The 23,124-nt window shown below is 70.8% G+C and overlaps 1 protein-coding gene across 1 annotated transcript; it reads right to left on the bottom strand.

Moving 5' to 3' along the window:
* Positions 1-601: 601 nt before the first annotated feature.
* On the bottom strand, positions 602-22,187 carry LOC129514720 (protein jagged-2-like). Its single transcript, XM_055333452.1, is given in 27 exon segments — positions 602-1,899; positions 2,073-2,229; positions 3,778-3,909; positions 4,389-4,637; positions 5,034-5,149; positions 5,259-5,372; positions 5,788-5,873; positions 5,960-5,987; positions 6,389-6,505; positions 6,666-6,779; positions 6,860-6,973; positions 7,166-7,279; positions 7,376-7,558; positions 7,780-7,930; positions 8,829-8,999; positions 9,125-9,171; positions 9,256-9,369; positions 9,512-9,625; positions 9,824-9,937; positions 10,152-10,271; positions 10,347-10,477; positions 13,626-13,686; positions 13,813-14,064; positions 15,058-15,115; positions 21,635-21,727; positions 21,730-21,999; positions 22,109-22,187. Coding segments are annotated over 27 exon segments (3,792 nt in total). The 5' UTR covers position 22,187; the 3' UTR covers positions 602-1,405.
* Between the last annotated feature and the right edge of the window lie 937 nt (positions 22,188-23,124).

Genomic DNA, 23,124 nt, shown 5'->3' with positions numbered 1-23,124 from the left:
GAGGCCACCGGGGCCAGGCCCGGTTCATCCCACCAGCGAGGTGCACGGTGGCTTTTAGCCTCCTGTTGTCATTATCTGAAGGTTTGACTTGGTCACTTCTTCTTTTTTTTTTTTTTTAACATTTTATTTATTTGAGATAGAAAGAGAGAGAGAGAGAGACAGCAGGGGCACAGGGAGAGGGAGAAACAGACTCCCCGCTGAGAGGGAGCCCAACGTGGGGTCGATCCCAGGACCCAGGATCATGGCCTGAGCTGCAGGCAGACGCTTCGCCGACGGAGCCACCCGGGGGCCCCAACTGGGTCATTTCTTAAACCCTTGATGGCTCTTAACTAATAAGCAACTTTAAGCTGTTTCATGAAGTTGGGTTTTTTTGTTTTAGCAATTTTTAGTAGGGAATGCAGAGCACCTCCTCCCCCCACGTCCCGGAAAGGTCGCGGAGCCTGAGTCAACCCCACAGGACAGCAACGCGTTGGCGGCCCGACCCCCGGGGGGCCGCGGGGCACACTGGCCACCTCCCTACCCGTGGCCACGACGGCCACACGGCCCGCCCGCCTGAGGGAAGCAAGGACCAGCACCGGAAAGAACAAGGCAGGCCAGAAGGTTTAAGTTATTAAATCAAATATACAGAGTGATTCATTTAATATGTACATATTTACAAAAAACGCACTTTCACGAGGAGGGGCCGGGGCCGGCAGGTGGGCAGCGGCCCGGAGCCCACGGCAAACGCTGACAGCCGCGAGGGGAGGGTCTGCGTGAAGGCACTTGTCGCGAGCTCCGATCCTGCCCCCGGCCGGCCGTCGGGGGGAACAGAGCAGTCGGGAAGGGCACTTCCGGAAACACAGTTGAGAGATCTCTGCGGCGGGGGCTCCGGGCGGGAGCCGGCCCGGGGTCCGCCCACGGCCCCTGCGAGGACCTCGAGCCCCACTGACCACCACAGGTGCCACCCACAGCCTCGGGCCGCGCCGACGCCGTGGGCCACGCCGGCAGCCCCGGGTCCCGCTGGCTCTTTGGCCTGGAGCCACTGAACACCAAATGAGGAATAATAAGGAAGATTCTGTAAACAGTGCACCACCTCTGGTAACAAACAAACAACCTGGTGAGGACACGGACATCCTTCGCTCCCTCCTGCCACACAGCCAGTGCGACACACAGAAACATTACAAAAATAGCAACTATCCGAGAATACTCCATTGTTTTCTGCCTGACGGTCGTCGAATAATTTATGCAAGGTTAAAGAAACGTAGAAAATAAACCTTTGTTTTTGGTTTTCGGTGGGGTTTTTTTTTTTTTTTTTTTTACACAAAATAAAGAAACTATGCACACGGCCTCGGCCTCCTACGGTCTGGCGGGTGGTGCGGTGCCCGGTGAAGGGTCCTGGGTCCCGGCCCAACTGCTGGCCCCTGCCCTACTCCTTGCCGGCGTGGCGTGAGTCATTGACGCTCCTGACGGCGCGGTTGTCCACCTTGGGGCCTGAGGCCCAGCAGGGCGGCCTCCCGGGTGAGCCGCTGGGGTCTTTGGTGAATTTGTGCGAGAGGAACTTCTCGGCCTCCAGGCAGCCGCCCTCCCCACGGCCCGGCTCCTCCTCCTCCTCCTCCTCCCCGCCTTGGCCGCGGCCCGCGGGCCCAGGCAGCGCCTCGCCCACCCTGCGCGGCGGCGGCGTGAAGTTCTTGCACGGGTACAGCACATCCTTGTGGCCGCCCCCCAGGCCGCCGCCCCCCAGCCGCTCGATGGGGTTGCGGATGGGGTTGAGAGGGGCCCACTGGTTGTTGGCACTCTCCTCCCGCGGCAGCCGGCTCCTCTCCCGCTCTTTCCTGCGTTTGCGGGTCCACCACACGCAGATGGCCACGCACACCAGACACAGCATGCTGAACACGCCGCACAGCACCGGCACCAGCAGACCTGGGGGGGCACGACGGGGCTGGCCGGGCGCGGGGGCCGGGCGCAGGCCCAGGCCTGGGATGCCCCGTCCCTGCGGAGGGAGCCCGCGGGGGGCGGCCCGGGGACGTGCCCCCCACCCCCATCCGCCCACATGAGCCTGGATGGCTCCCCCTAGGCCCCGGGCCCCTGCTCACCCACGGAAGAGCCGCCCATGACGACCGTCTCCAGTTTGACCTCAGTGACAGCCAGCAGCACCGAGCTGTTGACCCGCTGGGTGATGGCGGACACGATGGCGTGGGCCGTGCTCTGGATCAGGCTGCTGTCGGGCAGGTCCCTGGCGGGGCTGAAGGACTGAGGCAGAGGACGGCGCTGGGAGGCCGCCACGGCCCGCCCGCCCTGCGCCCAGACCCAGGGGACACCGGGACTCCGGGCCAGCTGCCCAGGGGGACGCTGGGGCCCCCAGGGCCTGTGCGGGGAGACTCGGTGGAGGAGAGGCCTGCGGAGGCACGTCCCACCGCACGGCTGTGGCTCCGGGGTGCCCGGTCCGGTCTGGCCCACCCTGCCCCCTGCCCCCCGCCCCCGGAACGAGCACGCGTCCTTCCCAGGTAGACGTGGCCCCCGCTGGCCGCGCCCCAGGCCTCGGGCCCTGCAAACGCATCACCGCCCCAGGGCCTCCTCCGCCTCAGTGGCCCCTGCCACCCCGACACGGCCAGCGGCCGGCACCCCGCCTTTCCTCCCTTCTCTCTGCCCGCACTTCCCTGGGGCACAGCCTCGCGACACTCGTGGCTCCATTTACACCTGATGCCCGCCCGGGGCCCAGAGCAAGGCCCTGAGGACACCTGCTCGGCTACAGGCCAGGCCTGGACCACACGTCCCAGGGTGGCCTGAGCTGGGGGCAGCCTTCCTGCCCAGAAGTCGGGGGACACAGCACCAGCGGAGCAGGGGGACCAGGTGAGGAATGGGCATCACCACCTATAACCCCACCTGGCCAGGCACCGACCCGCCTCTCTGACTCAGCCCCACGGCTCGGAGCCAGGGTTCCAGACGGCCCCAACCCTGGGCCACACAGCCTCCCTCGTCCCTGTCCAGGAGGAACCCCGCTGCTACACCCTATCGCGGTCCACCCTGGGCCCTGGACGCCGGCCTTCCCTCCCCATGTGCCTCTGGGCCCCCACTGCTGCTACCGGGGGCCTCCCACAGCTCCAGGGACCCCTGCCCAGAGCCCTGGCCTCCAGGGCCTCAGACACCAGGCTGAGAAGGGATGGGAGCCAGCCCGATGTCCCAGCCGCCACTCCAGCAACACTGCCTCTGAGATCCCTGTGCCCGATACCCCCCGCGGCCGCTCACGTGACCTGCTTCTGGAGCGAGCCTGGCCTCCTGGGACCTCCCCCTGCTGGCACCTGCACCCACGCTCCCCCTGCACGCCCGTGGGCACCACCTCTCACCCGCACATAAGCTTCCTCTGGCCTCCACCGAGTTGCTCCAGACCCTTCCTTCATTTCAGCTCGTGAGAGAGGTGACCCGACCCTACACCCTTGCTCCCGAGCCTCGAGAAGCAGACCCCACCAACTGCCGATCACCATGTCCGCCCCCCGGAGCAGCCTCCTGGCCCCCCTGCCCAGCCTCAGATGTCCCTCGCCCCCTCGGGCCTCCACCTCTGCCCTCCTCCCCCTGCCGGCCTCCGTACGTGCTGGGCCTGCTGAGCTGCACGCGTGTCCAGCCTGGCCCCACCGGCCCCTGTCCCCCAACGTACAACTGTGTAAGACCAGGTCCTGGGTCTGTGGGTCACCCTGTCCCCCCAGGCACCTGGGGACAAGCCTGGCCGGGCGCCTCTGTCCCTGGCACCTCCTGCAAACTGGGACAGAGTAGGACAAGGGGAAGTGGGCAAGAGTGACTCACCACGGCCACCTCTACTGCACTGGCCCCTGACGACGGCCGCTCGCAGAGCAGCAAAAGCAGGCGGTCCCGGGCCACCGCCCTTGTGACCGGCAGGACGCGGATCCCGGAGCAGATGGCGCCCACGGTGGTGCCCTGGGCAGGGACCAGCAGCACATGAGTGGGACCCCGGAGGCCATGCCCCGAGGCTGCCTGTCCTCCAGCTGGCCCCACGGGCGTGTGGCAGGAGACGCCTCACAGCCGCGCGAGGAGCAGGGCAAGGATGCAGGGGGTCCAGGAGGGAGCGGACTTCCGGCCCACTCTTGCACCCCCCAAGAGGCAGACCCCCGTCAGGGTGGGCGGGGCCTGCAGGTGCCAGCCCTCACTGCCCTGGCCTCGCATTCCTGCCACAAGTAGCCCCACCTGCAGCCCAGAGGGAAGCCCCCCCAGCCCTGAGCACCCCCACCGAGTGCTCACTGAGCTCCACCCTCCCTCCGCTCAGCTGACCCCACGAGGCCAGGCTCCCTGAGCGGTGCCGCGGACCATCTGAGTGACCGTGCCCAGGAAGGACGGAGGTGTCAGGGCTCCCCAGACGCTCAGCGTGCCCATGTCTCAGGACCACGGGCACTACGTACCTGTGGCACCTGGTCACGGTCAAGATGCAACGTGAAGCGGGCACAGTTGTTGTCCAGGTGGCTGGAGCGCGGCAAGCACAGGGTTTCCGGCAGTAAGGGCTCCTCGGCGCCGCACTCCCCCCAGGCCGCACAGGGCGGCTGCAGGCACTGGTCTGGGGCCTTCTCTTGGCACCACTGCCCCGGTGGGCACGGGGTACTCAGGGAGTCGGGCCGGCCGGCCAGCAGGCAAGGCTTGTGGCCACACCACACCTGGGTCAGGCACGCGTTCAGGACAAAGGGACACAGGCATCATGCAAGAGAGAAAGACACGGTCACGGTCAGCAAGACACAGGTGTCCAGGCCCACTGTGGCCTCCCGGGACAGACTCAGATCCCGAAAGGACCCCTGCCAGAGCAAGAGTAGCTGAAGAACAAGGCCGGGCAGGGCCCCTGGGGGCGGCCTGGGGAGCCTCAGCAGGCTATTTCCCTGCCTAGGGCAGAGGAAGGGCCTGCTCCAGCCCCAGGAGGCCCAGCAGAGGCAGTGGACGTGGCAGCTGGAGCCCCCTGGCCTCACAGGCCAAACATCAGGGTGATGAAGTCTCGGCACCCCCGACCAGGGGCACCAGGACAAGGGGCTGAGCGTGGAGGCTCTCAGGCGGCCCCGTACCTTGCTGCAGTCCCGGTGGCCATCCATGCAGTGGCAGCTGTTACAATCCTCCACCCAGGAGCTCCCGTGTGCGAAGGGCAACCCCTGCGACCAGCAGGGCCTCCCAAAAAAAATCACTGTGGGGAGAAAGAGTGGGGGTCATCAGCAGGCCAGCCCTGGAGACCAGGTCCTCCCCACACCCCCACACCGGCCCGGCCCCGGCTGGGCACGACGCCCCCCACCTACCTTCCTGGCACCGGGGGCCGGCCCGGCCCGGAGGGCAGCTGCAGTGATAACCGTTGATCTCATCCACACACGTGGCCCCGTAGGCACATGGTGAGGACTGGCACTCGTCGATGTCTGCAGACAAAGCGGCCCGGCTCAGGAGGCAGCAAGGGGGCCGATGCCCACACACAGCACCCAGGGGGACGCCCAAGCTTGGGCCAGGAGAGGAGACCCTGAGCGAACTGCTGGAGCCCCCCAGCCAGGGCCTCAGTGTGCCCTGTGGTCCTCTGAGCTGGACCAGTACCCGCTCTGCCAGTGGTGGGGGGCATCGATGAGCACCTGCCCCGTCCTCCCCCATGAGCCTCTGCACCGGATGGGCAGGAGCCTCCAGGGAGCCCCGCCCTCACAGGGCAGACCCCAGCTGCTGGGGTGCGGGATGAGCACAGAGAACTGCCGGCAAGGCTGCACACCCGGGCCGGGCTGGGAGGAGCCCCCAGGGCTGGGCCCCACTGCACACCCCCTCCCCGCCCAGGTACCCCAGGCCCCTCACTGATGCGGCAGTCGGGACCCGCGAAGCCAGGAGCACACTCGCAGCGGAACCAGTTGATGCCGTCGACGCAGACGCCACCGTTGTAGCTGCAGGGCAGAGAGCAGGTCTCAGGGAGGCCCCCCCCGCAGGCCGAGCTCCCCTGGGTCAGCCAGCCTCCAGGGCTGCCACTCACCAAGGCAGGGGGTTGCAGTCGTTGGTATCTGCGTTTGAGGAAAGAGAGGAAGATCGGCACCGCATCCACCCGCCCAGCACCCCGTGTGCCGGGCCTGGGGGGCAGCGGCTATGCCAGCCCACGGAGACCAGGCTGGGAGGCTGAGGATGGTGGGGCTGGGGGGACTTAGCTCCAGGAGGCCCATCTCGGAGAAGCCGTGGATAGTGCCTGGCTGCAGAGTGAGCGCCTGGCACACCAATAGGGACGCACCGGGAGTGGAGGGAAGGCTAGGGGGCTGGGGACTGGAGCCGGCCGGGGGGGTGCAAAAGTGACATGGCAAGTCACTGGGGTACAACTGGGCTTTGGTGGACAGGTGCAAGGCCTCCGCCCACTCCCGACAGCCCCCTCTCCAGCCCACAGCACCCCCGCGCTCCCCACCCACAAGCTCACTGTGTGTGCAGGTGCGGCCTTCCCAACCGTCTCGGCAGATGCAGGAGAACGAGTCCCCGCTGCCCACACACGTACCCCCATTCACGCAGGGGTTGGGCAGGCAGCTGCTGTTCTTAGCTGTGGAGGGGGCAGGGGAGGAGAGGTCCTGTCGTCTGCCCTGGGCCGGCTGCGCAGGGTACCGGGGCAGGGGGGGCAGGAGCGGGGGCAGGCGGTGGGCCGGCGAGGGCGCGGGGTGTGTCTGCCCCACCACCCCACCCCGCCCCCCGGAGTCACTCACCGATGTTGCAGGTACTGCCCTTCCATCCCGGGGGGCAGGCACAGCGGAAGGTGTCCCCACTGTCATAGCACGTACCGCCGTTGCTGCAGGTATAGGCGTCGCACTGGAACTCGCCTGTGGGCACACGGCCGCTCAGTGCGCACGCCCACGGCGGCGGGTGGCCCCGGCACGGCAGGGGCCCGGGGGGCACTCACGCGAGTGGCAGGTCTTGCCCTTCCAGCCGTCGTCACACGCACAGTAGAAGTCATTGACCAGGTCGTAGCAGCGGCCGCGGCTGTGGCAGGGATCGGGAAGGCAGTCGTTGAGATCTGGGGGCGAGGACGCCGGTCAGCGGGGGTCGCCGGCGCTCAGGGGGGAGCTGGGGGTGGGGGACAGGGGGCCGGGGCAGAGACACCTGTGGAGCATCCCCCACCCCCCGCCCAGGTCCCTCTGAGCACCAACCCCCGGAGCTGGGGACCCGCTGGGCGCTGGGACCGAAGGGGCAGCACAGGCCCACTCACTGGTGTCGCAGAGCTCGCCCTCCCAGCCGCTGGGGCAGTAGCAGCGGAAGGCGTCCACCTCGTCGATGCACGTGCCCCCGTTGTGGCAGGGCTGCCCCAGACAGTCGTTGATGTCTGCGGGAGGCGGCAGTGAGAGGGGTCGCGGGGGTCGTTGGGGTCACGAGGTCCCGGGCAGCCCCCCCACCCTCCGCACGACCCGCAGCTGCTCACTCTCATGGCAGTAGATGCCCGTGAAGCCGCTATCACACACGCAGGAGAAGTTCCCCCCGGGCAGACTGACGCAGTGTCCGTGGGGGCCACACACGCCCAGGGGGGCCGTGCCCGAGCCCGAGCCCGAGCCCGAGCCCGAGCCCGCGGTTCTGGTCCCCGCCTCGAACCCGCAGCCATCAATCACTGCAGCAGACAGGGCGCGGTCAGCAGCCCCACCCCCGAAGCGGCAGGCCCCGCCCCTCGACAGGCCCCGCCCCTCTCGGCAAAGCCCCGCCCCACCTAGGCAGGCCCGACCGCGGCCCACCGTTGGGCAGACCCCCGCCCCCTCGCAGCAAGCCCCGCCCCCTCTCGGCAGGCCCCGCCCACCTCGTCAGGCCCCGCCCACCTCGGCAGGCCCCGCCCACCTCGGCAGGCCCCGCCCGGGCACGGGTCCCTGGGCACAGAGCAGTTCTTGCCGCCCATGTCGTCGGGGCACGCGCAGTAATAATCGCCCTGCAGGTTGTAGCAGCGGGCGCCGTTCTGGCAGGGGCTGGGATCGCATAAGTCCAGGTCTACCTGCGGGGCGCGGAGCATCTGTGAGCCCCGAGCCCCCGCAGCGGGACTGGGAGACAGCCACACCCTGTGTCCCCACAAGGAGTCCCAGAGGCCCAGGTCCCGCTGGGCCTGCACACCCGGGCCTCGGCGGCCGTCTGCAGGAACGCCCATCGGAGACCGGCCAGGCCCATCAGCTGGACGGAAACACCTGCAGGCCACCAGGCCCCTCCCGCCACTCTCGGCTCCCTGGCGGCCGCTTCCTCTGCCTCACCAGGCAGCATCCGGCCTTTGCCCCTCCTGCTGGCAGGAAGGCCAGCTCCTGACCCCCTTCCCAGCCGCCCACAGCCACCCTGAGCCCAGTCTCTGGGGCTTTCCCAAAAGTGTCAGCACTCAGCTCACAGCCCCAGGCAGGACGACTACCAAGGGCCCAGGAAGCCTGCTGGTCAGGAGCCCTGTCCCTGGTGCCTCTGTACCCCCAAAAGGCCGGGGCAGGCCAGAGGAAGGTGGGGGTGGGGTCGTGAGGCTCCAGGGAACATCACCTACCCCTACTCGGACACCACGTGACAGTGTGGCTCCCCACACCTTCGGGCACCCCATCCCACCCTGGGCCCCTTTCATGCCGCTCACGTGCTCCACCCCATTAGGACCATACCGATCCCAGGGGGAGGCAGACGGGGCACCTGGGCAGCCAGCTGACCTGCCCAGGCTCCTGGCCCATTAGGAGGCACCTGTCGTGACAAGTAGCAACCTTATGACGCTCCCTCTGCCCCTCCCACCCAGGGCTCTGAGGCCAGGTCTCCCTCCAGAACTGAGCCCGGGGGAGTAGGGCCAACCCCAACGGCAGCCTGTCCCGCTCACTTGGGCGGCCTGGGGACAATGGTGTGCCCCTGCGGTTCCCGGGGCAGTTCCCGAGCCTCACCTCACACAGTGGCCCGGAGGTGCCCTCGGGGCAGTGGCAGTGGAAGCCATCCACCAGGTCCTCGCAGAGGCCACCATGGCAGGGGTTGCTGGCACACGACCGCAGCTGCAGCTCACAGTGTCGGCCACCGAAGCCCCACGGGCACACACACTGGTAGCCGGTCATCAGCTCCTGGGGCAGGGGGAGGAAAGAAGGGGTGGTGTGAGCCTGGAGGGGCCACCATCCCCCCCTCCCGGGGCAGCTCCTGTCCCCAGGGCCCTCTCACGTGTGTGCAGGGGCAGGGTGACTGCTCTTACCTTGCAGGTGCCACCATGCTGACACTGCCCATGACAGTCGTTTACATCTGGGGACAAGGGGCAGGGTCAAGGCCGGGTCCTTAAGCTCCCAGCCCCACCCACCTGCCACCCCCCCACCCCCCCGTACTGACTGATATGGCAGTTGACGCCCTTCCAGCCCGGGATGCAGTGACAGTAATAGCCACCAATCAGGTTTTTGCAAGAAAAAGCATTAACGCACGGCTTCCCTTCACATTCATTGGCGTCTGTGAAGTAGACAAGGGGGGGCGACGGGGCTCAGCCCCACCTGCCCCCACGCCTGGCACCCGCAGCACCAGCAGCACCAGCAGCAGCCACCACATGCACAGAGCACAGTCCATGCACACGAGTGCCCCTCGGGACCCTTACCCAGCTGGCAGGTGGTCCCCACCCACTGCTTGGGGCAGATGCACTCGAAGCCATCCACCTGGTCCACACAGGTGCCCCCGGCCGCGCACGGGTTGGAGGCACACTCATCGATGTCTGCAGAGGCACAGAGGGAGAGGCGTGGCGGGCGGGCGCCATATGGGGAGGCGGGGTCCGTGGGGGAGGCAGGGCCATGTGCCTGTTACTCCCCCCGGCTACTAGGCCCACAGCTACATTTGGGGGACCCCGCTGCCCCATCCCCACTCCTAGACCCCGTCAGACACCAGGCCCCCCCACGTGTGGGTGAGCACTCACCAAGCGCACATGTGGACCCGCTCCAGCCTGACGGGCAGTGGCACTCAAAGCCGGAGGGCACCTCATAACAAGAGCCCCCGTTGGCGCATGGGTTGGAGGCACAGGCGTGCTCAGCTGCATTGGGAACCAGACGCGGGGGCGGGGGTTGGGGGGCGTGGCAGCGGGGGCCCCCCACCTTTGCAGCAGCGCTCCTCCCTCAGCCCCCAGGGCCCCAGGGCAGGGGTCAGGGCAGAGTACACGGCTTGCTGCACACAGAGGCCGGAGGGACGGGGCCCCGCCAGGCTCCCGGGGGCACCAGCCCACAGCCGGCCGCGGGCCGCCGACGTACCCCGCTCACAGTTCTTGCCCGAGTAGCCGTCGGGGCAGACGCAGTGGTACTGGTCAGGCTCGGCGTTGATGCACGTGCCCCCGTTGGTGCAAGGGTGGTGGGTGCCGCAGTAGTTCAGGTCTGAGGACAAGAGGGCGCTCAGATGCCCGCTGTCCCCAGAGGGCATCCCTCGGGCCGCCCGCCGCCCCCGGCTACCTTTGTTGCAAAGCAGGCCGCCCCAGTTGGTCTCACAGTTACACTGCCAGGGGTCCACGCAGCTGCCGTGCACGCAGCCAGGGTACGGGACGCACTCGTCGCAGAAGCGTCCCTGCCAGCCGTAGCTGCACCTGCAGGGGCCGAGGGGCAGGAGGCCCGCTGGGGGAGGGTGCACTCGGGAGCCGGGGCTGCCGAGGGTGGCTCGGGTGGCCGGGCCGCGGCGCAGTCACGTGGGCCCCCCCGGGGCTGGCGGCCTCCGCCCTTTGAAGCAGGGCCGGGCGGGGGTTAGGGCCCTGCGGCCAGCCCGCAGCCTCACGGGCACTTCCCGGCCGCTGGCCTCGGATGGCCGGCTGCAGCTGCCCAGCCACTCCTCCCTGAGCTATTTTGGGACTCACCCCTGAGCAGGGCCCCAAGAGCAAGTGCCGAGAAAGGAAGGCCCTGCCGGGACCCCGGGAACGAGGGTGCCAGCCCCAGCTCGCCGGTGCCGCCTGGGCTGGGCAGCGCCCGGGGCTGCGCGGGCTGACGGGGCACCCGCACAGGGCTCCGGGCCCAGCCCCGGCGACCTCACCTGGAACCCCAGGACGACAACCTCTCTCCCGGCAGGAGCCCTACCGGGGCCCGCCCCGCAAACCGAGACACCAAGGCCCACGGGCTGTGACAGGCCAGACGCAGGGCGGCTCCTGACCCAGAAGAGTCACCCGCTCCCTGGCAAACGGCCTAGAGAGGCCTCTTGGCGCCAAGGCCACGACCCCGAGGCCTGGCCCTGCCTCCAGCTGTGGGCCAGGAGTCTCTCTGGAGGTCCTTCAGGAGAAGCAGGCGGCTGGGGCAGAAAGGGCACCCGGGCCACGGAGGGCGGCCCCATTCCCGCTGTGGCCAGCCTCCCCAGGGCCCAGGACAAAGGGCCCGTCGTCCCGCAGTGGACGTCCCGGGACCAGCAGGCTGCCCTCCAGGCCCTGGGCAGGCCCCCGGGGGCCCCTTTCTAGAACTGGAAAGTCCCGAGGAATGGGCCTGTCATCTAGGACTGTCATCTAGGCACTGTCCCTTCCAGGCTGGCACCTGCCACGCAAGTTTATTTTTGTAAAGGGAGGAGCCGTGGCCCTTCCTGGGCTGCCCCCGAGCCCCACAGCCAAGGTGACAGGCTCCGAGGCGGGCCACAGAGAAACCCAGGCTGCAGCACGGCGCTCCTCTGCCCAGCGCCAGGCGTGCCAGCAGGGCCCACGCACACACGAGCTGCGCATCCCCACCGGGAATCCTCCCTCCAGGTGACGCGAGGAGACCGTGACACGCCTCCACCAGGAAGCCACGAGGCCAAGCACAGCGCCCGGACCCCGGCGTTCCCGGGATGTGCTCCCAGCCCTGGGTGGGGCCGCCTCCGCAGGCCCCACCTCCCCAGCGCCCCGGCCTGCAGCTCCAGAAGCCCAGGGAGGAGGCGGCAGGAAGGCACGGCCATCTCCGCAGCATCCGGTGGGGGTGGTGGGGGTGTCCTGCAGCGAAACCTGAGCCCTGAGCCACCGAGAGCCACCACGGGCAGCTGGGCCTCGCCCACAGCGGTGGGTGGGGGCGCACCTACGGCTCCCCATGGCCCACGCCAGCAGGGGAGGGCTGGGGGGCGGGGGCGTCCACTCCTCTCCCACCTTCCTCCCGCCCTGGCTGCGGGCACAGCGCCAAGGTCGTGCATGGCCCTAGGGGGCCGGCCAGAGCGCATGGGGCTGAGACCCTGCCCCATGGCGCTCACGCCCACAGACCGGTCTGCCAGGGTCCCCAGGCCCCCCCATCACACGGATCAGAGAGCAGGGCCCGGAGGGTGGCCACCTCTGCCTCCCGGGATGTGGCTCCTGGGGCTGCCTGGCCCCCAAGATGTGAACCCACCCTAGGCCGGGCTCCCCCCACCCCCGGCCACCCTCTCCCCTCCTGTGCTCCTCCACTTGTCCAAAGGCCCCCTTGACTTGTCTGAAGATCAGAAACCCGGCAGCACGGTGACAGGGCCGGGGACCCCCCTTCCAACCTCGGCCCCTGGGACCGGGGCGCCACTCTTTGTGCCACCTCCCGGGCCAAAGCCACCAGAGGACAAGCAGAGGGACCGCCACCCCCCCTTCCTGTCTCCGGCGCCAGCCAGCTCCCCAACCTTGCCCTCCCGCCCAAACTCGACCCTGGGGGACTCTGGGCAAGTGGCCTCTCCTCTGTGCACAAGCCACCCCCGGGAGTGAGGCCCTGGGGTCAGTGAGCCCCGTGGCGGGCGCAGGGCGGCCCTCGCCCCTACCGGCCTTCCCACAGCCTGTGCCCCGCCCCCGAGGGCTCCCGGAGAGCACCCCTGGGCCCCCAGCTCCCGGGCCACCCTGTGCGCCCTGGAGCCCCGGGTGCCTCCGCGCCTTGCCGGCCCTGCTCTAAGCCTCACCCGCTCCACACCCTGCCCCTCCCACCACCCCCTGCTCCAGCACAGCTCACCTGGGCTCCCTCCCACCCCCGCCCTGCCCAGACCCCGCTCCAGGTCTCCAAACACTTCCCCGGCCTCGGGAGACGGCCGGGGTCTCTCCCTCCTGGGGCCCCGACCCCCGGCCCGGCCGGTGTGTTGGCTCCCTGACCTCTCCTCTCCCCCTGGAGCTTTAAACCCCTTCCCTGTCTGCCCCGGGCTCCCCACGGGTGTCTCAGGTCAGGTCTCCCCACACCTATCCCTCTGCGTTGGCGGCGTCCCCCAGGACACAGGAGACATGACTCCCCAATCTCAGTCACGCCATGGCCTCAGTCGCTGGCAGCTCTGCCGTTTGGCGGCACAGGCCGCAAGCCTCGGGGTCCTCCCTGCTCCCCAGCTCTTCTTCCCAGCCCTCGTTCAGACCCACGCCAGGATGCCTGCGGGACTCGCCCACCTCCCCATCTCCTGCTGGTCATCGCCCACCACCTTCCTGCCCCACGTGGCTCCTCCCACATAGCAGCTGGCCTGGTGCTTCGTCCCACCTCACCCCCTGCAGCACCCCCTCTTTCCTAGGCCCCACTCCCACACGCTCCACGAGCATGAGCCTGGGGGCCCTCCGTGCCTCCTGTGCTCCGGGCAGCCGACTCTGGGTGGCTCCCGGCCCGAGGTCAGGTGGGGCGGCCCCTCGCCATGCTACCCCGAAGGAGCTATGTGCGTCTGGCACAGCCCAGGCTCGAGGACTGGCGTCCGCCCCATGTAACCCCCAGTGGCACGGTGGCACGCGAGCAGGGCCTGAGTCCCTGCCACCCTGCTCGGCCACGAGGCCCCTGGCGCACAGGACGGGCAGGGGCAGGGCAGGGCGCACTCACTTGCACTCCCCGGGCACCGCGCATCTCCCGTGCAGCAGGTTACATCCTTGTTTGCACACGGCTGCGGACAGAGGGCACAGGGCTCCGTGTGAGGCTGCGCCCGGCTCCCCCGCAGCCCCGGGGAGGAGGTGTGCCCGGGCCCGGCCTGCACACACCCCCCGCCCGCCGGCCCGCGCCGGCCGCTCACCCTCTTTGCACTCCTTGCCCATCCAGCCGTCCATGCAGGCCTTGTTGCCGTACTGGTCGCAGGTGTAGTGGCCGAAGAAGTCGTTGCGCGGCCGGCAGAACTTGTTGCAGGTGGCGCTGTAGTAGTTGTCGTCGCAGCGCACGCGGATCTGCAGCTCCATGTGCGCCACGTGGCCGCTGAAGTGCAGGCTCTTCCAGCGGTCCTCGGGGTTGATCATGCCCGTGTGCGACACCCGCTCGATCAGCAGCTCCTCTTGGGGGGGCGGCACAGTCAGCCCGGCCGAGGCCGCCCTTCCCATGGGGGCGGCAGCCCGGGCCCCTGGGGTGACGGGGCGCCCGGCCTGCAGAGAAGGGCCGCCGTGGCCAGGGAGGGCGGCGGGGACACGGGTCGGGCCGGGGGTGCACCCCGCAGCAAGTGCATGGCTACCGCCCACCTCTGACCAGCCTCCTCTTGCCCCCTGACACGGGGGAGGACCCGCGATCTAACGGCTGGGCTGCGCTTCACATGAAGCCACCGGGGGCGAGGGGACTGACCACCGTGGGCACACCGGGGCGTGAAACCTTTCCTGTCACTTTCGTACGGATTCGGGATTTTCCCGGAGAAAAGGCTGAGGAATCCGGGGCACCTCACCCTCCTGCAGCAGCAAGCACAAGCCTGGGGACCACGCCGCTCCGGCCCTCCCCGGCGCCTCCCCAGCCCATCTGACCGAGGTGCCATCCCCCTGGTCCCCGCCGACCCGTGCCCCCAGCCTGGCCCCTCCTGGCCTCGGCGGCAGTGGGGCCTGGGTCTCCGCGTGACTCGGACCCACGGGACTCAGCCCTAAGCCATCCCCACGGCGACCCCTCCATACCCCGCCTGCCCCTCGGGCCCTCTCTGACCCCCGACGTGTAGCCAGCAGCCATGTGCCCCCACCCGTGGCCTCCCGTCCACCAGGCGCGGCAGCGTCCTCAGGGCAACCCCCGCCACCTGACCTCGGCCTCGCCGACCCGCCACCTCCCCGCCACGCACGCCCACCTGCCCCTCCTGGTCTGTCCACGGAGACGCCCCTCTGCCCCGTGACCACAGCACACGAGATCCTTGGGTCAGGGGCAGCCCCGGGACGCGAGCCCTCGTCCCCAGCAGGCAGAGGACCAGGAATGTGGCCGCACATTGCTGTGGCTCAGGGGGTCAGGGTCAGCCTCCCAGGGTCCTGGGGGGCCCTGCAGGCAGCAGACCGCCCCGCCGCCCAGCCCCCGGCAAACTCACCATCTGGGGTGGTGTCGTTGTCCCAATCCCAGGCCTCCACGATGAGGGTGAAGGAGCGCTGCAGACACGGGAGCGGTCGTCAGGCACCAGAAGCCGCCCGTATGGGGGGCGCACCCCCACACCCCGGCCCCCAGCCCTGCCCTGGGTGGAAAGGGCTCTGCAGGCAGCCTTGTGCATGTCCCCACAGACCCCAAGGTGACCCAGAGGAGAGAGGCCGTGCCTCCGGGTCAGAGGCTCCGGGCACTAGTGGCACGGCAGCCCAGTGGCCACGGCTAGTGCAGGCAGCGGACAGAGGCAGGACGGCCCCGCAAAGCAGCGGGCTGGGACACCCCCCCCCCCAGGCCGAGCCCCCAGACCAGGCCCCGCCCCCCGCAGGACGTCCTGTGGGAGCAGCTCTGGCCACCTCCCTGGACTTGGAAAATGTGAGCTCCTGCTGCAAGCAGAGACCCCAGGGATCGAGGGCCTGTCAGCACCCCCCGCTGCACCCCCACCCGGGGCACACAGGGGCGGGGGGCTGGGCGCACGGCCACTGCGAGGCCCCACAGAGGCCGAGCTCCAGTTGCACAGCACTCGCCCCACAGACCTGCCTCCTCCTAGGAGCACAAGGGCAGGGAGGGCCCCGGCTGCACAGAGGGGGAAACCGAGGCCCAGGGACGGCCCTGCTTGCCACTCCCCCCTCCCTCCCGGGACAACGTGACGGGGTAATGTCACCAGGCAACCTCAGGACGCACCTTCCCCACGAGAGTAACCGGAGCCACGGAGCGGCCCTGCCCTTGTCATTCACGGACACGAGCTCCGGCAGGAGGCGCAGGCCCAGCTCTGCCCTGGCCAGGCCCTTCCGTGGCTCCCACGCACGCTGCTCGGCCCCTTCGGACCAGCCACGAACGTGCTGACCGCCCGTCCATCCAGCCCCGGCTGCCCCGAGTCGGGGGCCCACAGGCAGGCTGGCTTCCACCCGCGGGGGCACCGCACCCCCCAGACTCCCCCGCCCCCACCTCCCGCCCACAGTGGGGCCTGCGCTCCACAGCCCAGGGCCGCCCCCTGCCCCACAGCCGCCCGCCCGCTGATGCCCAAACCAGGCCTCTGGGTCCTGCCCCGGGTACGTGCCAGCCGCAGACAGGCCCCGGCCCCACTCCCACCCTCTGGCAGCTCTCCCTTGGGGACCCGCTCCCTGTCCCCACCCCAGGCCTGCAACCATCCCTCCAGGGAGACAGCCCCGGGACGCACTGACCCTCCCGCGGCTGCGTGTGGCCTTCCCTGCCGCTGACCTGGCCCCGAGCACAGCCCTCCAGACGCCCCAGGATAACCCACAGGACCTCACACGCCCTCAGGAGCACAGACTGGAATCCAGGGGCCATGCTCCTCCCTTCTAGAACACTCCCTGTCCATGTCGGCTGCTACCAGGCTCCAGTCCTACTCCTCAAGGCTCCCTCAAACCCACTCCTCACGCCCACTACCAGGCCGGCTTCCCGCAGCCCCTGGGGCCTCCGCACGCCCGTCCGCAGGAGCCCCGACGACCCTCAGGGCTCTGTGTCTTTCCCAGGGCTCGGAGCCCTCTTGGGGTTCCCATCTCTTGCCAGAGACCCAGCCCCCGCTCCGCCTCCACCTCAGCCTGCCCACCCTGCCCCAGGGCCTTTGCACACACAGTTCCCTCCCTCGGCCTAGAATGCCACCCTCAGGCCAGGCTTCCCCGGCCACTCCCACTCCTGGTGACAGCTGGAGTGCCCCGCTCCTTCCTAGGCCCCACTTCATCCACTCATTCGCCCAGCATGCACCAGGCGTGGCTCTGCTACTACTGGATGAGTCAGCGGGGATCGAGGGGTCAGGGCAGGCCTCGGAACGGAGGGAGACCTGGAGACTGAGAAAGAACCCGGAAAGAACCGCACGGCAGGCCCACGGGGCTGGGAGAGCGAGGCCGTGAGGATGGAGGGACCTGGGTCAGACTGCGCCCGGCCCCAGGCCCCTCTCCTGACGTTGGCACTGACGCTGAGCGGGAGTGGCTGCTGGAGGGGCCAGGGAGGACTGGGACCGACCGGCGGGGCTGCAGGAGCTGCTCCGGCCACTGTGCGGAGCGGGCCATGAGGGTGGGCACAGGCAGGAGCAGGGGCCCAGGGGCCGGGCACGAGAGCACAGGCTAGGCCTGCGACCACCGCCGGCGGCACGAGCACCTGGGCTCCAGGTGAGCAGGACGCTCCTCCGGGCTCCAGGGAAACCCCACGCCAGCCACTCAGGTAGGATTACCGCCACCTTCGTCCGAGCCCGGGGCTCCAGTTACCTGCTCCCACAGGAGGGGCACCCGCCCGCCCACCCAAAAGGGCCCCAGCGCCCGCCAGCTGGGCTCCCCGCACGCAGACAGCAGAAGTCATCCAGAGAGAACCTGAGCCGGCAGGGGCACCTCCCCCAGTGCCCGGGCCCCGGCCTCCTCTTCTCCCACAGCACCGGCTGTGAGACTCAGTTTCCCCTACGCAAATGGCGACCTCTCAACCGGGGGCTTCCTGACTCGAGTGCCTGGGGTCAGGATGGGGTTTTGTCAAGCCCAAATCCCCAGAGAGCAGGAGAGGCAAGAGGCCTGGGCCGCAGGGCTCGTGGGGCAGGGGCAGGGGCCATGAGAGCTGAGGGGCGGTGGCTGGGGCGGCCGCAGGGGTCAGAAGAGCCCAGGTCAGAACCCCACCTGCCTGCCCGGCCCGGAGAGGCCCAGCCACCCCTCTTCATGGAAGACTGCCCTGACCACCCGCACCCTGTAGGAGGACCCCAGCCTGACCATCTGACTACCGTCTCCCCAGCCCAGCCCCCCAAGACCAGGTCCGAAGCCTGCATCCGACCCTCATGACGGCGCAGCAGCCCAAAGATGCGCAAAGGCCAGCCCCCAGGACCCGGGGCACCCGAGGGCCCAGAAGGCCCAGCGCAGCCCCCGGGGCGCCCTGCCCAAGTCCACGGCCCCACCCTGCTCTCTTCCCGCAGCGCCCCGCATCAGCACCCAGCCCCCCGAGGAGCAGGGCGCTCCCGGCGCCAGGAGCTCTGAGCACAGATACATTTCCTGAAACCTGAGCCTCAGAGAAGCCAGGCCTCTGCCGCCATTGTCCCCAGGAGAGGGGGAGGGGGCCGCCTCCCCCCAAGGCTCGGCAGGACGCAAGGATCCCTCGTCCACCCCCCACAGGGACCCAGACACCCGCACTCCACACCGGAGAGCAGCCAGGGCCCTGCCTGGTGCGCCCACCCCGCCCACCCTCAGCCCAGGGTCTCCTCGTGCTTTGTCACAGGGCTCTTGTGCGTCCCTGCAGCAAAGCCCACAGGCTGCTGAGACGAGTCAGACTTCCTCACCTGGGGTCCTGGGGACGGGGACCCCAGCTCAGCTGCCGTCCTGGGCATGGGGATGTGGCTCAGCCAGGGTCTGGGATGAGGACTCTAGCTCAGGCCTGGAGACTGGAGATGCCGGCCACCCAGCGTGGCTCCCCTGAGAACCCCTCACCGGGCCGTGTGCCCCCTCCCCCATCTAAATTCCCACGAACAGCTGAGGGAGGCCCTCCCGCAAAGCCCCTGCCACCCGCCCTCCAGCACCCCCGTCGCCCTTCAGCACCCCCATCGTACTGCAACCTGCTCCCCAACCCGCACTCTCAAAGCCCAAGGACAAAGCCTCCAGGTCTACGCTTGGGGAGCAGAGCTAGCTCTGCCCTGCTGTCCCCACACCCGAGCCTCAAACACGACCCCAGACGCGGAGCAGGTGACTGACTAGGTGCGGAGCGGCAGCGTCATCCAAGGCACCGGCCCCTCTGGGATGGCGTGGCCAGGATGCATGCACTGGGCGCCAGGGGGCTCCAGGGGAGGGTTGGGGGGGCACAGAGCAGTCCTGGGCTCCTTGGGAGGGGCGGGAGCACAGGCGGGATGGAAACTCCCGCGGCAGCTGGCCACAGCAGTCAGGTCCCGCGTGCACATCCCACCGGGTCCTCCCTGACTGGCCAAAGGCCCCCCGCACACCCCTGAGCACATCCCCACGGCCCCGGCGGGGCATCAGTGGGGAGAAGAGGCCAGGTGGGCCAGGGAGCCAGCCTGAGCCTGCAGCCTGGCCCCCTTCACGGGATCACGTTGCTGCCCCGTTCCACAGGCGGGGAAGCCGGGCCCCAGAACCTGCTGCAGCACAAGGTCTCCGGGGGCCGCACGTCAGCGCCAGGACCCCTCCAATGCGTGCACACATGCCCCACCCAGCCGCCTCCGAGAACCCAGCATGCACACGACAAAAGACACCTGTACGTGGTATCCTGGGGTCCTGGGGGTGGGAAGGGGCGTGCCCCCTGCTGGCCCCTCTCACGACGGGCCCCGGCTGCCCACCACGCCTCCATCAGCCGGCCCCTCCAAACCCTCCAGTGGCTGCCTACCACACCCGGAGGAAGCACAAGCGTGCACACACACGCATGCACGCCTTCACGGGGGACCAGACGCGGTCTCCATCCTGTCAGCTACTTGCTGGCACCTGGGCCAACAAGGCATCACTGAATTCCTGGGGGGCCGGGGGAGGCACTGGGCATCCCCGAGGTGGGCCAGGAGGGGAGCAGCAGACACCCGGCTGCCCCCTGGCAGCTCAACCCCGAACCTCCCACGTCCCCCCTGGGCCTGCCCAATCTGGAGCCCCACGCCACACACAGCACGGCCCGTGAGGCCACACGAGGACGTGTGGGGGCCGTGGGCAGGGCGCAGGAGGGGCCGCTTCCCACACCGCCCACAGGTGCCCACCCTCCTGCCGCCAGCCACTTCGGAGGCCCTCCTCGCACCCCCTACTCCAGGGTGCCCGAGGGTGCATGCTGGCCCCCCACCCCCACCCTCCCCAGTGAAGCCCAAATGCAGTTTCCAACGAGCCCAGCTCACGGGACGGAGCCGGACTTGCAGCAAACCGAGGCAGCGTGGCCGCGGGGAGCGGAAATACCAGGGCGCTGGCATCACACACCAGCTACGCACCGGCAGCCGGGATGCGCTGCGGGCGTGGAGCGGACCCACCGCCGCCCCCCAGACACGCAGCTACCCCGCGCCCCGGGCTGCCCGAGACCGGGCCCCTCCTGAGGCCGCTGAGCAGCCCGCAGCAGCCGAGTCAGCTGCCCCGAGAGAGGGCGCCCCGAGTCGGGGCTCCCGGCAAGGCGAGGGCCTGGCCCGGCCCGCTCCTCCCCGGGCTGGCCCGTGGGGCCCGGAGCCGTGAGGGACGCGCGTCGGCCCCGCCACATTCCTGCCAGGCCTCCCCGCCCCCACCCCGATGCTGCCAACTCGAGCAGAAAACACATCCTCAGGTAGCGATTTGGAACCGCGCTGGCGCAGGCCCAAGCGCAGATGACAGGCTGCGGGCTCTGCTCAGACCTGCCTGCTGCGCCGCTGCGGGGGCGCGGGCCGAGCTTATCGTAAGTGCCTGCGGCCTCCCAGGCCTGCCCCTGCCTTCTCCGTCAGGGGCACAGCCCCCCCTCCAGGCCCCGGGGTCAAGGGAGACCCCAGAGGCCAGGCAGGCAGGGGCAGCGCGGGGCTCCTCCCTGCAGGCCCGAGCTCAGAGAGGAGCAAGAAGGGGCGGGGGGCAAGGCCGCGCAGGGTAACCTAGGAGGGGCGGCAGTGGGCGCGGGGGCTTCAGCTCCCGGGCTCCCAGGACCCGGTGCCAGGTGGACACGTTCCTGGGGCTTCCCACCGCGCGGTCCAGCCAGGAGTCCCGGTCAGAAGGTCGGGCCGTCAATCACAGCCTGGCAGGCTCTTCCAGCCCCTTCCTGCACACCCAAGCCCCCCCGGCAGCCAGCCGGCTCTGGCCGGTTCCTGCACACTGGGGTGCCCCTCTGGGGTCCTCTCTGACTGCTGCCCAGCCAGGCCTGCCCTGCACCCCTGGGTGTGGGGGCGGGGAGGGCCAGGCTCTGCTTCTGAAAGTGCATCCCCTGGGGCATCAGGAGGAGGCCCTGCCGGCTCCTTGGCTGCTCGCCCCCTCCCCGGGCTGCGCACAGGGCTGCGCCACACAAGCCGGGGGTTCCCGCCCGCCCGCCCGCAGCCCCCCAGCCCCCCGCAAAGAAAGAACAAGCAAAACAGAAGCCCCCAGCGGATGGAGGGTCACAGCGGCAGGGGCGCGCGGCGCGGGGCGCGGGGGTCCGGAGGCAGCGGCCGGGGGTGCGCCGACGCGACACGCGGCCCCCGCCTCCACCCGCGGGCATCCAGGAAACGGCAGGGCGGGCGAGGGCTGGCCGCGGGCCCGGGGCGGCTCCGCCAGGGCCTGCCCCGGACCAGCCCCAGCACGCGCGGCGCACATGCCTCCGCGGCCTGCCCGGGCCGGGCCGGGGCGCCGCGCCTCGCCCCCCGCCCCCGCCCCCCGCCGCCCGCCCCCGCCGCCCGGCCCCCGGCAGACACGCGCGGGGAGGCGCAGGCACACGCCGCGGCCGCCGCCCCCGCCCCGCCGCGACCCCCGCGCGCCCACGTGGCCGGCGCGGACCGAGCCCCGCGGAGCACGCGCCCCAGCCGCCCGCCGCGCGGCGCCCCCTGCCGGCCCCGCCCCGCCGCCCGCCCCGCCCGGGTGCGCGCCGCGTGCAGGTGCCGGAGGGGCGGCGGGAGGGCCGGGAGGGGCACGTACCGGCCAGGCGAACTGGAAGGGGATGACGACGCGGCCGGGCTCCTGGGCGCCGCCGGCCCGCGCCCGCGCCCGCGCCCGGTCCCGGTCCCGTCCCGGTCCCCCGCGGCGGCGCGCGGCAGGTAGAAGGAGTTTCCGCCCAGCACGGGCGTGGCGCCGTGGCCGTAGCTGCAGGGCCCCGTGGGCGTCACCTTGGCCTGGTACTCCTTGAGGCACACGCGCACGTACGTGTCGCACTCGTCGTGGCCGCAGCCCCCCGCGCGCGTCGTCCGGCCGTCGCCGTCGCAGCAGGCGCCGCTCAGCAGCTCCCCGTTCGCGTTCCGCAGCGCGCTCAGCTGCAGCTCGAAATAGCCCATGGGCCGCGCCGCCTAAAAATAAGGCAGACGCGGGCGCGTGGAGGCGCGGGCCGGGCCGGGGTCGGGGGGGGGGCGCCGGCATCGCCGCGGCCCGTGCGCCCCGTCCGCGCCCCCCGCTCACCTGCACGCACAGCGCCAGCAGCAGCAGCAGCCGCCGGGGCAGGCGCCCCCGGCCCCGGCCCCGGCCCCGCGCCCGCATCGCCGCGCCCGCCGCCCCGGCCCGCGCCGGCCCCCGGCGCCCGCCCGCCTGCCCTCCGAGCGCCGGCGGCAGGGGCGGCAGAGGCGGCGGCGGCAGAGGCGGCGGCGGCGGCGGCGGCGGCGGCGGCGGCGGCGGCGGGCGGGGTCGGGGCGGCGATGCGGGCGGCGGCCTGGACGCGGGCCCGGGCGGCGGGAGCGCGGGGCGGCGGAGCTCGGGCTGGCGGGCGGCGGCTCCCGGCTGGCGGCGGCTCCCGGCTGGCGGCGGCTCCCGGCTGGCGGCGGCTCCCGGCTGGCGGCGGCGGCGGCGGCGGCGGCGGCGGCGGCGGGTCCCGGCCTCGGCTCTGCGCGCCCGCGCTCCCGGCGCCCGCAGCCAACAAGTTCGGGACGAGACTGACAGCTCGCTCGCCCATTCGTCACCCGCGCACCTGCATATGCATGAGGGGGCGGGGCCGCGCCGCGGGGTGGGGCCGGGCCGGGGGCGCTCGGCTTTAAAGGCGGCGGAGGGCGCTGCTGCCCGCGCCCGCACTCGGCGCGCGCCTCGCGGGGCCCCGGGCGGCGCCAACGTCGCGCCTCCGCCTCCGCCGGCGCGGGCGTGCGGGGGCCCCTCGGCCGGGCCCCGCCGGGAGCCGGGAGCCGGGAGCCGGGAGCCGGGAGCCGGGGATAGGGCGCCCCTGAGGGCACCGCCGAGCTCCCCTCCCATCGGGGCGCCGCCGCCCCGGGGGAGAAGCCAGCCGCGGGCGGCCCCGACCCGGCCCCGCGCGCGCGGCCTGGGATCCCCCGTGGGGCGCCCCTCCGCGCGGCCGCAGGGGGCGCTGCTCCCCCGCGCCCCGCGCCCCTGCCCCCCCGCCCCCCCGCCCCCCCGCCCCGCGCCCCGGCTCGGCCCGGCGACTGATGCCCCGCGGCGTGGCGGGGCGCGCGGGGCCGCTGGAGACGGGGCTC

The sequence above is a fragment of the Nyctereutes procyonoides genome, unplaced genomic scaffold, assembly GCF_905146905.1.
Source record: "Nyctereutes procyonoides isolate TBG_1078 unplaced genomic scaffold, NYPRO_anot_genome, whole genome shotgun sequence".
In the NCBI taxonomy this organism is placed as follows: domain Eukaryota; kingdom Metazoa; phylum Chordata; class Mammalia; order Carnivora; family Canidae; genus Nyctereutes; species Nyctereutes procyonoides.
Note: the sequence above shows the minus strand (reverse complement) of the source record. Positions and strands in the feature narration are given on the sequence as shown.